At 38.8% G+C, this 15,440-nt stretch overlaps 1 protein-coding gene across 1 annotated transcript; it reads left to right on the forward strand.

Annotated features, from left to right (window-relative positions):
• The first annotated feature begins 1,380 nt into the window (after nt 1-1,380).
• On the forward strand, nt 1,381-12,760 carry zc3h12ab (zinc finger CCCH-type containing 12Ab). The gene is made up of 5 exons (XM_084739392.1): nt 1,381-2,244; nt 6,836-6,975; nt 9,225-9,459; nt 9,602-9,702; nt 11,167-12,760. The coding sequence occupies exons 1-5, from the start codon at nt 1,850-1,852 to the stop codon at nt 12,072-12,074; spliced, it is 1,779 nt and encodes a 592-aa protein (XP_084595518.1). The 5' UTR covers nt 1,381-1,849; the 3' UTR covers nt 12,075-12,760.
• Nucleotides 12,761-15,440: the final 2,680 nt, after the last annotated feature.

The raw sequence follows: 15,440 nt of genomic DNA on the forward strand, positions 1-15,440 counted from the left end.
ATCTGCAGATTATCCAGAATGAAAATAATCACTAATTGCAGCCCTAGGAAATAAATAAATAAATGAATAATTAAATAAATAAATAAATAAATAAAATGTTTGTGAGATCAAAAGAAGAAAAAAGTTCTTCAGTAAGTTGCAAGAAGAGTTTGAGAGGAAGAAATAGTTATTTCACAATCTGATTATAGACCAGAGCTGCAACTGAAATGTAGAGCTGCAATAGGCTTGTTGTCAATTGTTCTGTGAATTGCTAATTAATTATATTGGGAATTGATTAAGCAGTTCCAGTCATTTTTTAAAGAAAAACGTTTTCTGATTTCAGTTTCTCGTACGTGAATACTTTCTGGTTTCTTTACACCTCTGTGACAGTAAACTGAATGTCTGTGGGTTGTGGATAAAAACTGACATTCAGAGTTGTCGTGTATGATACACTATTTTTCACTGTTTCCTGACATTTTATAGACCAAACAGTTAATCAAGAAAATCGACAGATTAATCAGAAATTAATCAATTCATACCTTTGTTTATTAAATGTAAAAAAAAAATTAGTAAAAAGGCCCATTATTATTTGTCATTACCTACGAGGATGTGCTCAAATTCCTTGTTTTATGTAAACAACAGTTCTCAATAGGGCTGCAACTAATTAATATTTTTATTGACGATTAATCTGTCAATTATTTTCTCGATTAATTGATAAGTTGTTTAGTCTATAATGCGCCAGAAAATTGTGAAAAATGCCAAAAAGCCCAAAATGTTTTGTTTTGCACAAAGCCCAAGGATATTTAGTTTACTGTCATAAAGGACTAAAGGAACCACATTTAAGATGCTGAAATCAGAGAACTTTTACTTTTTTCTTTAAAAACAAAAGACTCAGACTGATTAATTGATGATTAAGTTAATAATCAATTAATTGATTTATTGTTGCTCTAGAAAAATGACAGAAAGATGTACTATATTGCCCCTAATTTGGGAAATTCTTGTTTTTATTTCCTCTTGCCAGGAAAACAACACTAGACATTTTAGCCTAAATGAGACAGAATACGTGTATTTAGACAGAATTAACTGTCTCTAGTTTTTTCCTCTCATCAGTAAAACAATACACACATTTTAAATGCTCTAAAATAAAATCTAAATAAATATAAACTTAGAGAGAAGTAAATAAATTAATATTTCATAAGTCTTTGAAAGATAAATAAACTAGGGCTGCAACTAATGATTCATCTCTGACTTTATTGATTAATAATTTTGTTTATAAATTTTTTTAAAAAGTGAGAAATGCCTATAATAATTAGGGTGTGTTCAGATTCTTGATTTTATCTGTTGAACAGTCCCAAATCTAAAGCTTTTCTTTCTTGTGTGACAAAAAAAAGCAGCAAAATCTCACTTGAGAGGCTGAAACTGGTGAATATTTGACTTTTTTTGGCATGTTAAATGGCTGAAATGACTAATAGATGATCAAAATAGTTGTAGATGATCAATAAATTGAATCATTTCAGTCCTGACCAATTTATCTGGTCTTTAACCTAGTCTATTTGAGGAGCTGAAAACAGAGAATGTTTGGCATTTTTAAGCAAAAACCTACTTGGCAATAAAACTGTTTATGATTCTGATTAATCGATTATTATCTGTTTTTCTTCTTTTTTTTGGGATTACAGTTTGGTCAGATGTTTTTTCCAAACAGGTGAAAAGTGATCAGGACGCGCGAGTGAGGAGCGATCAATGCTGAAGTTCTTCTCTTCCCATCTGTTCACCCGTGGAGTAAAATCCCCAACGTGACCCCGACACATCTGCATGGATCTTCCCTCCACGTGTCCCAGCTCCAGACTCCTCCTGTTCCTCCTGTAACAACATGTATCCCAACGACCTCGACCCGTCCCCAGACGCCCAGCACCAGGACGCCCAGCTGGACTTCTTCCACAAGCTCGGCTACTCCACGGCTCAGGTCCAGGCTGTGCAGCAGAAGTTCGGCCCCAACATGAACACAGATAAAGTTCTCGGGGAGCTGGTCAGGATCGGGGCCAGTCGGGGGGCCAAGCAGGACCAGGGGCCGGTGACCACGATGTCGGTGCTGGTCCCCAGAGGGGACATCCAAGCTGTGGGCCCCACCCTGCTGCTGCCTTTTACTGCATCGTCATCATCATCATCACCATCATCATCACCATCTCCTCAGGGCAGAGAAGAGAGCAGTGAGGACGAAGACGCTCTCAGACCCGTCGTTATAGACGGGAGCAATGTGGCCATGAGGTGAGAAACTACTGCTGAAATGATCGATTAGTTTATCAGCAGAAAATCAATCAGCAGATAGACATGCAACGATTATTTGATTGGCTGATATGGGCCGACTCTGGCGTGGGGCCAAAGCTGCCGACTACAGCCAACCCGTGACAAGCCTCCTTTTCCCCCCTCAAACAAGCGTTGTCATACTGAGCTTGTGTGTGCAGGAGAGCAGAGAGAATGACATTTTTAAAGGTCTCATTATTTTCAGCTCTCAGTACTTTCATAGTTTCTGACTGAATTTGTGTACTTTGAAGTTTAGTTTCTCTTCTGTGTCGCTGTTTGTACTTTCAGGTATCCGCTTTATTTTACAGTTTCACACTCCCTTTCAGCTGTGTCAGAGTCATATTAGGTTACAGATGATGAAACCCCGAATCAAAACATTTCATAACTGTGCTGCGTCATAGTAAAAGTGTTTAATAACAAAAAAATGGGGGATTTTTATTGTAAAGAATTTTAGGCAACAGCGTGTTTATCCCAGAGACATATATGAACAGTTTGTGCACCGCTTTGCAGCTGCGTGACTCCAGCTTCATCATGTTGCCTTCACTTAAAAGACGCACCTTCAAGCGGATAGCCCTGTTGTAATGGAAATGCAAACCGCCGCTGTGCTGGGCCGACGGGCCGAATCAAACTGAGTTGAGCCAGGCCAACTCGGTCTGGCCAGAATGCCAGAAATTTATTGGTTTCAGCTTTTTGAATGGGACAATTTGCTGCTTTTCTTTCAGGGCTGCACAATACAGTGCGATTTGGCTCTGGTTCTATGATTTGGATATTGCACTTGGCCACATTGCGATTTTGATTATTTTGCGATTAACTGTGCAGCTCTATTTTCTTTGTCATGCATGATAATAACTTAAAAAACGTTAGGTCGGACAAAATTGTCATAAATATGATATTTCTGTGGCATTTATCACTGTGTCACCGTGTAATTTTTCACTAGGTTTTTAAAGACCAAACAACTGATCAATAAATCAAGAAGATAAAATGAAAAGAATCATTAGCTGCAGCCCTAATACACCTGTAAGAACGTGTCTGTTCTGCAGTAATCTCTGCCCCACCTGCCTCTTACTTGACGACAGAAAGAGTACTGAGCAGTAAAACCCTTTCTGTCATTATGTCTGGTTAAGGAAGGCTCAAAGTTACAGTTATTATAATCCACTCCACAGTGGCTACATACACCACATTGTATTTCACCTTTTATGTGGTTTTGTGGTCTGAGAACAATGCCTGTTTTACACATGTCCAGGGTGTCGTCAAACTATGTACTGGTGAAAGTTACAGCATCATAAATATAAGAAATCCTTTGACATTTAATCTCACCTCAAGTCACCTGATGACTCACTTTTCATTTGCGTTGGAGACAGACTTACGCCTCTGAAAGCACATGTGTCTGATAGACAGCTCGGGGAGCTTCCAGCTTCACTGACTCAAATTGATCTGATAGTTTTTCACTTTTGTTATAACTAATGCATGAAGATACAGTAGAAAGTTTTGTGAGAAAGTTTTTTTTATAAACTGTGATAGTGAGATACCGCCCTCTATGACCTTTCAGATGGGACCAACACATTTTAAAAGTTGAGATCAAATGACTTCAGAATGACCTTTTAGTCCCTTCAGATCACATCTCTGGTCATATTGTGCCGCTGTTTAACAATATATGCTGGAAAAAAATAACAATTTCTTTGTTTTCTTTTATCAACATTCAATCATGCTCTCTTCCTGTAAAACACAGGTTTCAAACTCAGTTTCATCCCAGGCCACATCAGCAATATGATTGTTAAAAGGGCCTGTTGTAAATCTATATATATGTATACTGTCATAAACTATATAAATGTATTTATTTGTTACCATATTACATAATTGCTGCTGCATTCAATTATTTCAAGTTTTAGTGGTTCAGCTAACATTATAGCAATTAGTTAAAAATTGCTATAATGTAACTAAGGTCACAGAATGATTATCTTTACGGTGAAATGAGTTTTATCATGCTCTTACCACTTGCTTGTCAGCATGCTAATATGTTGAAGTAAAGCTGAATCTGATATGATTGTCATTAGTTTTGCAGGTAAATTCTGACCTGATCAATGTTCAAACATGGCGCCAAAAGTTGTTGAAACATTTCACTCAAACTTACAAATGTCAGTCTTGCCGCCAGAAGAAAAGTCAAAGCTAATATTAGCCGCTAGCACAGCTAATTAAAGAGAATTGGGATAAATCATGTCGTACCAAAGCAACTCCATCACTCTAATTCCAGTTTTTCTTTGTGAATATATATTCTTTAAGGATTTATATATATATGTGTATTTATGCATATGTGAAATATATGTAATTTCTGTTATAAATCTTTTGTTTCTAAACTTACTCTGTGCCAGAAAACACCCTTGTCCCAGACAAGAATTCACAACTTCAAGCAATTTTAAGTGCTTAAAGGCTTCAAAATCTAAAATGATCAATACCTACTGATAACATAGGTGTGTTTTCTTTTCTTTTCTTTTCTTTCTTTTTTTTTTTTACAAAAAACATGACTTAATCAGGCGTAAAAAGGTTTCACTATACCCTAAGGACTTCTGTCTTACTTCCTGGTTTAAAAAAAAAAAAAAACTAACTAATTAAATAATATTGCCCTCATATGTTTCTCAACCATAACGTGTCAACTCTGTAGCCCTTCTAAATCAAAGCTAAGTAAAACTCTTAGCCGAAAATAAAATGGTTATTCACTATGACTATGTGAAATTAAAAACATTAACATTTTGTCAACTTTGTCAAATGGAAAATCAGGCATTTAATTACATCCTCAGTCATTGGGAGATTAGCCTGTTACAAGATTTAACAGCCAAGAGTTTGATCTTTAAAACTATATTTTACAGCATGATTGAAGAGTAAAAGTTTTGTCTCAGTTCTCAAGAATGAGATTTTTTTTTTGACAGACTGGTCTGAGCTCATCAGGAATTTGAGTACGTGCCGTCTGTTTTCTGTGTATTTGCATTGATCGCCGCCTGAGGGGACGGTCATATTTCACTCAGCCGTTGTATTTTATCTGATTGAGTGAAAATGGCAGCATGTGGCCTCTCCCACTCAAATTTCCCTCAGTCTCATAGAGTTAAAAGACAAGCAGGAACCATTTTTGTTATCTGCTCGGCATTTCAGCACCACATTAGGCTGATATAATGTCAGTAATTGAGGGAACTCTGCCTGTGGGTGCAAGCAACCCTTTCCCTCATTCTCCCGCCTCATACCTCGACGTGCACACACAGTGTTAGGAACAGAGAAAATGTGTGAGAGAATGAGACCGCACTATGTATAGTGTGTAAACTATGTGTGTGTGTGTGTGTGTGCAGAGCGTACACACCCCTGTGTCCGCTTACCTTTCCCAGCCAGACACGCCCGTTCAGGCACGTTGCAGACAAGCAGCTTGAGTATGCAAATCAGAGCACATTCATCTGAGTGTCGTCTTGTTTCCTTGAAGACCAGCATCACTTCCAGCGCACAGAAACGGGAACAGGCCCGACAACATTTTACACCTCGGCTTCCCCATAATAGCCTACCGTCTGTCGTTCCTCTGTTTGTCTTTGCTTTAAACTTGACATATCCAAAAAACCCCAGAGGGCTCTGAACACTCATATTTTCATATTAGAGCTCTGCTAATACAAATAAGCAGGGACACCGTGTTATGTCTCCAGATTCATCAGGTTTGATGTTATCAGTAATTGATGCTGACAGATTTGTAGTTACTAAGTGGATGATAGTGAAACTGTTGCCATAGATTTCGTGTCGTGGCAACATAAAACTGAGGAGAGAAGAACAAGACAGACAAAAATAATTTTAATTAAAAAATGATGATGTTCTAATTTTACCTCTTCAGGCATAAAAAAACATTTCATTCATTACTTTCATTATTGCTTAACCTGTCACTTGATTAATTGATTAGTTAATCAATGTCCTCTGATGTCTTGTTTTGTCCACAACTCAAAGATATTCATTTTACAGTAATGGAGGACTAAAGAAACCAGAAAATATTCACTTTTGAGAAGCTGAAATTTGTATATTTTTTCTTAAAAAGCAGCTCAAGATGATTAATCGATAATAAAAAATAGTTGAGAACTAATCTATTAATTATTGCAGCTCTTTATGCAACCTAATTAGAGATTTTGGGAAATAAGCTTGAGACTCCGCTGGTTTCCAAGCCGTCTCGGCCCCAGTCAAGAAACACGTAACCTGTAAAACTACAACTTGTCATTCTTATCCTTCAGTTTTTGAAAAGAAACAAATGTCTGAATTAAGCCAGGCGAGTCTCTTCCATTTGTTTCCGGCCTTTATGCTAAGCTAAGCTAAACCATCTCCTGGCTCCAGCTTCATATTTAACATACAGATTTGTTTCCCTGATAGAGAACTCGCTTCAGCCATTGTTTCAGCAATGCCAAATTTGTTGCTTTGCTTCATTTTCTTCTATTTGACTTTCTTTCTGGACTTGCTTTCGTCACACAGACGCTTGTTTAATTGTTAAACGTTAATGTTTTCTGTCTCTCATTCATTTCCTGGTTTCCATTCGTTCATTCAGCCATGGGAACAAGGAAGTTTTCTCTTGTCTGGGAATCCAGTTGGCTGTGAACTTCTTCCTGGACAGAGGCCACACTGAAATCACTGTGTTTGTTCCCCTGTGGAGGAAGGAGCAGCCCCGGCCAGATGGTCCCATCACAGGTAAGATGATGGGAATTTATCTTTTAATGCTTTTTTTTTACTTCCTTCTTTGCCTGGCGCCGTGTATCACTCAACACTGCCCTCATTGTTGATTAACATCGAGGTGTGGTGGGTTCTCTGTAGTGTCTTATTATGCTTATTATTGTACAGGTGAACAGGTTGTGCTTCTTTTTTTGTTGTGGGGACTTGGAGCTGAAATGATTTGTTGATTGATTTATTAGCTGATTGAGAGAAAACAAAACACTTTAATGACTCTGCGTCATATGACTATATACTGTAAATATAATCGTGATTTACTGCCAGTTGAACAACACAAAACACTTATATATATGTAAAAGGTGCGGGCGGGTGAAGCACAGTTGTAAAACTGCCACAGACCAGGGGTCTGCAACTTTTATGATCAAATGAGACATTTTTGGCCAAAAAACAAACAACAAAATCTATCTAGAGCTGCAACAATTATATTCTGTATTTTTTCCCAGAAGACTTTTCTTTTTTAAATTTGGCAATCACAGCTAGAAGATAAACCATCAAAATTTAGATTTTTTTTTTTGGAGGAAAAGGCACCGAGCCACAGAAGTAGGCTCTGACATCCATTTTAGCTGATGAAATATTAAAGCTTCTTTATTAAATTTGGTGTATAGGCTACACATTTTTACAGATGGCACTTTACACAGTAAAAAAAAAAAAATTGTTGAGATGACTCACAATTTCAAGGCAACAGAAGATTAGTAGTTGGCAGAACTTGTACATTTGAGTGTGGCTCAAAAATATTTCTGCCTTGAAATTTTGAGTTGAACTGTCATCAACCTACAACAAAAAAAACAAAAACAAAAAAAAAAAAAAAAACAGTCACTGGAGGGCTAAAGAGACACGTGCAGCTCTGGAGCCGCAGACTGTAGTCTTATTTACATTTATTTGCTTAATCATCGTTGCAACTGTAAGGAAGTTCAAGCTGCATGCAGCATGCACAGTTTATATTATGTTCATTAAAATGCTGATTCTGCCACCAGATAACACACTAACTGGTAGTTTTATCCCTGTTTGAAAAGGTTTTTGGTTTACATTGACATGAAAACAAGAGCTGAGATGAAAAAGAACAGGATATGATTTTCTCAGATGCGACTGCTGATTCGAGCTGATTCGAGCGAGCTGTATTTCTCAAAATGGGAAAAACCCCATGTAGGTCTTTTTTTTTCTGAATGCCAAATAAATGAGCTTTATCTGTAATCTATGTAGCTGTAAGTCAAAAGATATATATGCAGGGTTTTTCCAATGGTTTGCGATGCCAAAAGATAACCATGTGATCAGCATTTGGTGGCCTACATTTGGAGGCGGATGCTGACACCACGCTGCTTGTTTGCTTTATGCAGATGAAGCGATTGTTCATGCTGATAAATAGGTTTTTACGGGATGCAACTTCAGGGCCCTTTGTTAATATGTAACCAGGTTAAATCTGTCTGACCCAAATCAAAATGCAACAGTGGCTTCCCAGAGAATGATAATCAAGGTTGTGTATGAAGCACAATGTGCCTTTTTATGTATAAATGATTTACTTAAAAGGCTATAACCCATGTTTTTATTATAACAATGTATTGTGGAAATGGATGTCAGTTGTGATGAATCTACAGAGAATTATCACCTGAACCTGCAGCTCCCGTCAGCTATTCTGAAGAATTTCAGCTCACTGTTCCTGTCCAATCCACAACTTTTTTTTTCTTTTTTTTTTATGAGAAAAAGCTCTGAGAACACACTGTGCACTATTTGTTCAGCATCAAACAGCAGACAGACAGAGTTAGGTATTAGCTGGTTAACATGTTGAAGCATTTAGCAGCTAAAGAACCACATATTTCCCTCAAGAGACGGTAGAGACCAAAAACAGAGCTAAAAGAGAGTGAATATTGGACTTATACTGGACACACAACTCCAAATGAATAATAATGTTGCTCTATAACTTTGCCAATTTAGATGACGATATGTGAATGTTGCGTTCAAAACTTGTTTCTCCTGACCCCAAGTCCCAAAAAAAAATGAAATGAATTGATTGTGGCACACTTTTTAAAAAATATACTTTTTATCTTTGAACCTGGGGGAAGGTAACAAGTATTTTCAAGTCAAAAGGCTCAAGTGCGAGTGACGTCACGAGTCATTCATTGGTGTTTGAGTCCAAGTCAGCTTGCAATGAGTCTGAAGTCATCAACTTTTTGAGTTCACGCCTCTGCTAATGTGCATCTGTGTTTGTTTTACAGATCAACACATTCTGAGAGACCTGGAGAAGAGGAAGATTCTGGTGTTCACACCGTCTCGACCTGTCGCAGGCAAACGGGTGGTCTGTAACGACGACTGCTTCATCGTCAAGCTGGCCTACGAGTCCGACGGCATCATCGTGTCCAACGACATGTACCGGGACCTTCAGAGAGACAAGCCGGAGTGGAAGCGCTTCATCGAGGAGAGGCTGCTCATGTACTCCTTTGTTAATAACAAGTGAGTTCTGCCATCTTGACATGGGACTTCCATCGCTTGTTTAATCCCAAAAATTTACACAGGTAGATGATAAATTAGTCAGTTAGCTTGACCATGTAAAGTTCTACCTTTAGACTAATGTTTGAATTTTACTCTGACGCAGGTTTATGCCTCCTGATGATCCTCTGGGCCGCCATGGACCGACGCTGGAGAATTTCCTGCGGAGGTTTCCAAAGACTCAGAAAAAACAGCCATGCCCTTATGGTGAGACAAATGGTGTCACAAATGCTGTCTGTCTTATGCCTGATTTTTTTTTTTTTAACCGCAGTAGCCACGTGGCTGTTAGTTGGTCCGCTATTTGTAGTTCCACAGATTGAAATATCTCAACAACTATTGGTTGGATTGGCATGAAATTTGGTACAAACATTATCGTTCCTCTCAGAATGAATTGTAATAACTGTTGTCATCCCTTAACTTTTCCTAATGTGAACATGTTCAGTACTTTGATTCATGTTCAAATACCTGCCAAACTGACACTCCCATCAGCCTCAAAGTTTGAAGTTAGCATCACCCTGGTTCCTTAACAAAAAGCTAATGGTTAAATAATGTAAAACTATTGTTTTGATGCTTTTGAATGAAGAAAGCTGATATTACTGAGTGTGCCTTGCAGGAAGACCTGCCCCTAGTCTGCCTCTGATTGCTCCAGCTGGTTAGGTAACAACTCTCACAGGTGCTAGCTTGCTGTCCTGCCAGTTTGTAGTGCTGTGGGAACAAAAACAGCAGCTGCAGTGGCTAAGTTGCCCTCTACTCTCTAATCTGACTTGTCCGTAGCACCAGTTAGCATCGTAGGGAGGCAAAGCTAGCATTTATTAGAAGCCTGGAACCCCTGAAAGAAACGAGCTCAAGCTTATTAACTTGCAGCCTGCTGGCCAGATATGGACCTTTTGAACTTCTAGCCTGGCATGTTTGTGATATGATGGCAGGCTACATATCTCTGAGCTACTTTGAGATGTTTAAACTGTACCATCTGAACCAACAGCAGAAGGATTCAACCCACTCGCAGCTGTCATTCGCTCATTCGAGCCTCGAGTTGCACTCTGAGCTGATGAGCCACGGAGAAACTCACGTTAGCTTAGCCAACAAGAACCTTAAAGATGTCTCTGTGAAAGCTAAAGTGATGTAAAATTGATTTTTAACATTGTCAGTTCAAGAGGGCATGGACTGACAATTTACTTTGCCAGCCGCAACAAGTAATAACCAGGTGGATTTATTGTGCAATGAATCTATTGCTGTAATGAAAGAATACAACATGAAAAGATATTAACAGTCAAGTCATGGCTAGTTTTCTGCTAGTTTTCCTGAGGGATTGGAGGAATAAACCTTTTTACATAATACTGCAAGAGCTGTTTATAGTCCTTAATTAACAAAATATTCTGTGTGGATTTTGCCAACTTGCTATTGAAGTTATATAACCCTGGTACAGCCAATCAGAGGCAGAACAGAGGTGGTTTTTCATGCAAGGCTTGACTTGAATATTTTACTTTAATCCTCATTTTATCATATAACTACAAATTTAACTTAAATGTGTTTTTAACAACAGATAATAGTAAAAGCTAAGCATTAGCATGCTAGCATTGTCACTGTGAGAATGTTCAAAGGCTGGTGTTAGCATGTAGCTCAGAGTACTGCTGTGCTGGACTAAAATCTTCTGTTTGCTGCTTCTTTCAGGAAAAAAATGTACGTATGGAATCAAATGTAAATTCCACCATCCAGAGAGAGCCAAACAATCCAACCGCTCGGTTGCAGATGAGCTTCGAGAGCTGGCTAAGCACCCTTCCACTGCTCAGAAACAGTCCTCAGTTCACTCCAGTCCTGTGCCGGGACAAAGCCTGTCATTGGTGGAGGACATGGCAAAGAAACTGACTCTGGGACCCGAGAGTGGCTCCTTAAAGAAAGATCATAAAAGTGAACATGTGAAGGCGAGTCACCGCTCCAGCAAGAGAGCTACGTCTAGAAAGGAGAAGACCAGCCAACACTTGTCCTCTGACTACGGCTCAGTGCGGAAAAGTGGCTCTCAGGAGCAGCTGGATTCTGGTTTAGGCTCCATAGACAGTCAGCCAGTGGAGGCTTCGTGGAGCGATCACCAGTATGGCGTGACGTACGGCAGACAGCAGCACGGTCCTCCTAGAAGTGCACCGTGCAGCTGCTGTCAGGGGACCACACCCGCCTTCCAGCAACACAACCAACACTACAGCCTCGGATCTCATCAAATGATCCCCTACGGCCCGCCTCAGTATGCCGGCTATGGTGCATACCCAGTCAGCATGCCTCCGTACCAGCACTGCAGAGTCCCTGGCCGCCAGCAGCAGTACTGGTCCGACCCCTTCGGGGCTCATCCAGCCCGCAGCAGCCTGCCAGGGGAGCGCTCGCACTGGGAACCTTCTCCTCCACAGGGGACACAGCCAAGCCCCAGCGGTGGGGAGGAGGAGAGAGAGGTCGTCCGTAAAAAGCTCCTCGCCATCTTCAGTGCCCACCTGGTGGACATGGCTATGGACATGTTCCCTCACCTCATGGATCCTCAGAAGCTGGTCGCTGAGATCCTCATGCTGCAGAGTCAGAACGGCTCTCTGAGATGAGATGATCGTCTTTCAGTAGAAAGACTGAAAACTGGCTGCAGAAGCCAAGATAAACATGAGTTTGTGTATTTTTGTATTGTGGTATCCACCTCGCTATAAACTGTATTTGAATGATTTGAACTGCGTTATATTATAGGTGAACTGGATAAGATAAGAGCCAGTATGTAGTTGATACAAATTGTATCTTTATTTAAAAATGTGAAAGGAAAAAGTGGATTTTAAAGCCAGTTAATGGGAAAAGAATACTTTTATTTGAAGTGGACTTGTGTGAGGTACTTATACTAATACTTTGAGTATTTTTTTAAGAAAACAAAGAAAAAAAAAGTCTAAATTCTCTGATTCCAGCTTGTTAAATATGAATATTTTCTGGTTTCTTTACTCCTCTCTGACTGTTGCCTGAATAATTTTTGGTTTAGGACGAAGTGAAACATTTGAGGACGTTATTTTGGGCTTTGGGTTCACACTGATCAACATTTTATAATCATTTTCTGACATTTTATAGACTGAACAAATCATAGAATGATTGTGAAAATGATCGTCAGATTAATTTACAATTAAAATAATGATTAGTTGCGGCCCTATTTCATAATCGGTGTGCAGTTTGGAGAAACAGCAGGGGTATCAGTGAAGTAAGTGTATTGCTGTGAACAGGGTCAGCAGTAAAATGTATTTTAGTTACGTAAAAATGAAGACTATATTATAATTTAAATGTACACTATATTTAGAACATTTTCAGTGCTTTACCTTGCTGTCAGACAGCCCTCACTGCTGAGAAAACACCATTATATAAGACAAATATCACTCTCTCCAAACCAGCCAAACTCCACTGGCAAAACCGGTAATTTTTCTTTGTAGAACACGGGGGTTTCTGGTCTACTGCTGCCTCAATTGTTCAGTTTGTTTGTGTTATTGTGTGACGTTGGCATTTTGAGGGTTAGTCCTGATTCACCAAAAGTCGCACAGTAACACAATTAAAGTAACAGATCGAGGCAGCAGTAGACCAGCAACTCCTGCGTTCTGTGAGGTAAAATTGCTGTTTTTGCCAATGGAGTCTGGTTGAGCAAGAGAGAGTGCTATCTGGCTTATATAACGGTGGTTTCCTGCCAGAAAAAGGCTGTCTAACAGCAAGGTATTCTAAATATAGCGTTCACTTAAACTGATATTTATTCTTTTAGGTGGACCTTCGGCTAAAATACGTTTTGTTGCAGATCCTGTCGACAGGGTGCTGGTTCTCCAAACTGGGGTTGTGTTGACCTCCATCTACTGTAGCTAATGCAGTGACTATAGACGAGTACTTCATACAACCACACTTCAAATTATCCAAACTGTCCCCTTAAGATACACTGAGCGATGACTTTATTTTGTACAGCGTAATGCAATTTAATATAACTGTTCTGTCATAAAATCTGCTTTTATTACTACTGCTGACGCCGTTACAGAACACTGAACATAAGGTTGTCTTTGTGTCATATTGGCACTGTGCATCGTGTTCTCACAGCTATCATGTAAGGTTGGGTAATAATTAACTCATGCCAACCCTTCAATTTAAGTGTCATGAAATAAAAATGTTGAGTTACTGTGATACAATATGCAAATCTTAATAGGTGCAAGTGATCTCAGTGAAAGTGAGATTTAAAGTTGAAAACTGGCTTTATAATGCCTTACATTCCTGCTTTTGTTTATTTAATGTGTTTTTGCATTTGTTATCGTGATACTTTGTCCATCTTTCAATGTCAATATGAGGAATTAGATGTTTTGTACCAGTTCAGGTTTTTGGAATAAAAGATAAAAACAAAAGTGGAGCTTTAGAGGACAGTTCAACAAAAGTGTTTGTCAGCGTTTAATTTATATCACATTTGTACTATTTAACAGGACAAACCTGGATTGTTTTCAATAAAGGTGATGAATGTCACTGTTAAGAAATAAAAATAAAGACTTGTAATTACATGTCATGGTGATTTATAGTGACATACTTTTCAGTTGACAGCGGCTCAGGATCCGTCCTTTACTTTTTCCCAGTGCAGACAGTGACGGTCTGTGTGTGTGTGTGTGTGTGTGTGTGTGTCACCCAGTCCTTGTCTGCACAGGTAAATCTGGTTCATCACACTCATTCAGGTGTTTTGCATCTCATACAGAAAAACATGCACTTACAATTAGAGCCCGTACAATAATGGATTTTTTCACCCTGATGCTGATACCAATATCAGGTAAAAAGACTCTGAATGATGTTTTGGAATGAATTTCGTTACACGGCTTTGATAAATACTTGATTCTGATTGGTCAATTACAGCATTCTAATGACTTTAATCTCTGTGTAACAGACTGTTGCTATGGATGCAGTCCTGATCATTGACTCTGGAAGAAAAATAAAATGTTTTGAAATGCATTAACTCATTTTTAAATTAATATTTTGTGTCAGTGAGCAGGTCATTATGACAAAGTAAACCCCTTCAGGATGATTCTGAAGGAGCGAGTGAAGATGACTGACTCCTGCATCACTGTGTCAGGAATTTGGTGCATTATCCTTTGCATAATATCAGGAATATGTATCACACAAACACATATTTTGTAATGATCCCTCAAATATGATTATCAGACACTTAAAGACCTTGACAAAAAAGGCACTGGAGGAAGAATATTTTATTTTATTTTTTTTATTTTAAACTTTATTAACCAAAATGACATTGGGACACTGACAGGAAACTCTCAGTGGCATTTAAACAAGCTGGCACCTTCTTCACAGGAGTCATTTTGACATGAAATAATAGAATAGACACAGGTCTATTGACACAGGTCAATGATTCTAATTAATGTTCAATTCCATTTGGTTTAAACTGAGCATGTTGGTACACTAAATGGAATGAGGCCTTAATTAGAGTCATCATCACCTGTTTATCCAACTATTTCATGTCAATATGCTTATTTTTACAGTGAATTGAATCTTGAGTAATTTACTATGTGTACCGGCTGGAGAGGGTACATTTACTATTAACAGTGTGTAATATTCAGATCAGTAAAAGTCACAATATCACTTTAAAGCAGCACTCCACACATTTGCATTGCACTCATAACTTAATCAGACTTGTGATGGACAGTATAAAAGTATGCAAATCAATGCTGCAGAACCAGAGATAATATTTTTATTACACACATTCTTCATTCTTGCCAAAACAAGGCAGCGACTCACAATGCCACGACTTGACCACCAGCGACTGGTCAGAATTTGCTCCTGTGTACGAGAGATGCAGCCTTGTACATGTCTGTTCCCAGGGGCCTGTTGTCTCATGGCTAATGATGCTCACAATGCATCATGTTTTATGATGTCAATTAATGTATTTTAAGAAAAATCTTTATTTTTTAAAGTAA

This window comes from Lutjanus erythropterus, chromosome 16 (assembly GCF_056507025.1).
Source record: "Lutjanus erythropterus isolate fLutEry1 chromosome 16, fLutEry1.hap2, whole genome shotgun sequence".
Classification (NCBI taxonomy): domain Eukaryota; kingdom Metazoa; phylum Chordata; class Actinopteri; order Lutjaniformes; family Lutjanidae; genus Lutjanus; species Lutjanus erythropterus.

Coding starts and splice junctions, on each gene's coding strand:
- zc3h12ab (XM_084739392.1), top strand. CDS start 1,850: ATGTATCCCAACGACCTCGACCCGTCCCCAGACGCCCAGCACCAGGAC. Junction 2,245..6,835: donor GGGAGCAATGTGGCCATGAG/GTGAGAAACTAC, acceptor TCGTTCATTCAG/CCATGGGAACAAGGAAGTTT. Junction 9,460..9,601: donor TACTCCTTTGTTAATAACAA/GTGAGTTCTGCC, acceptor ACTCTGACGCAG/GTTTATGCCTCCTGATGATC.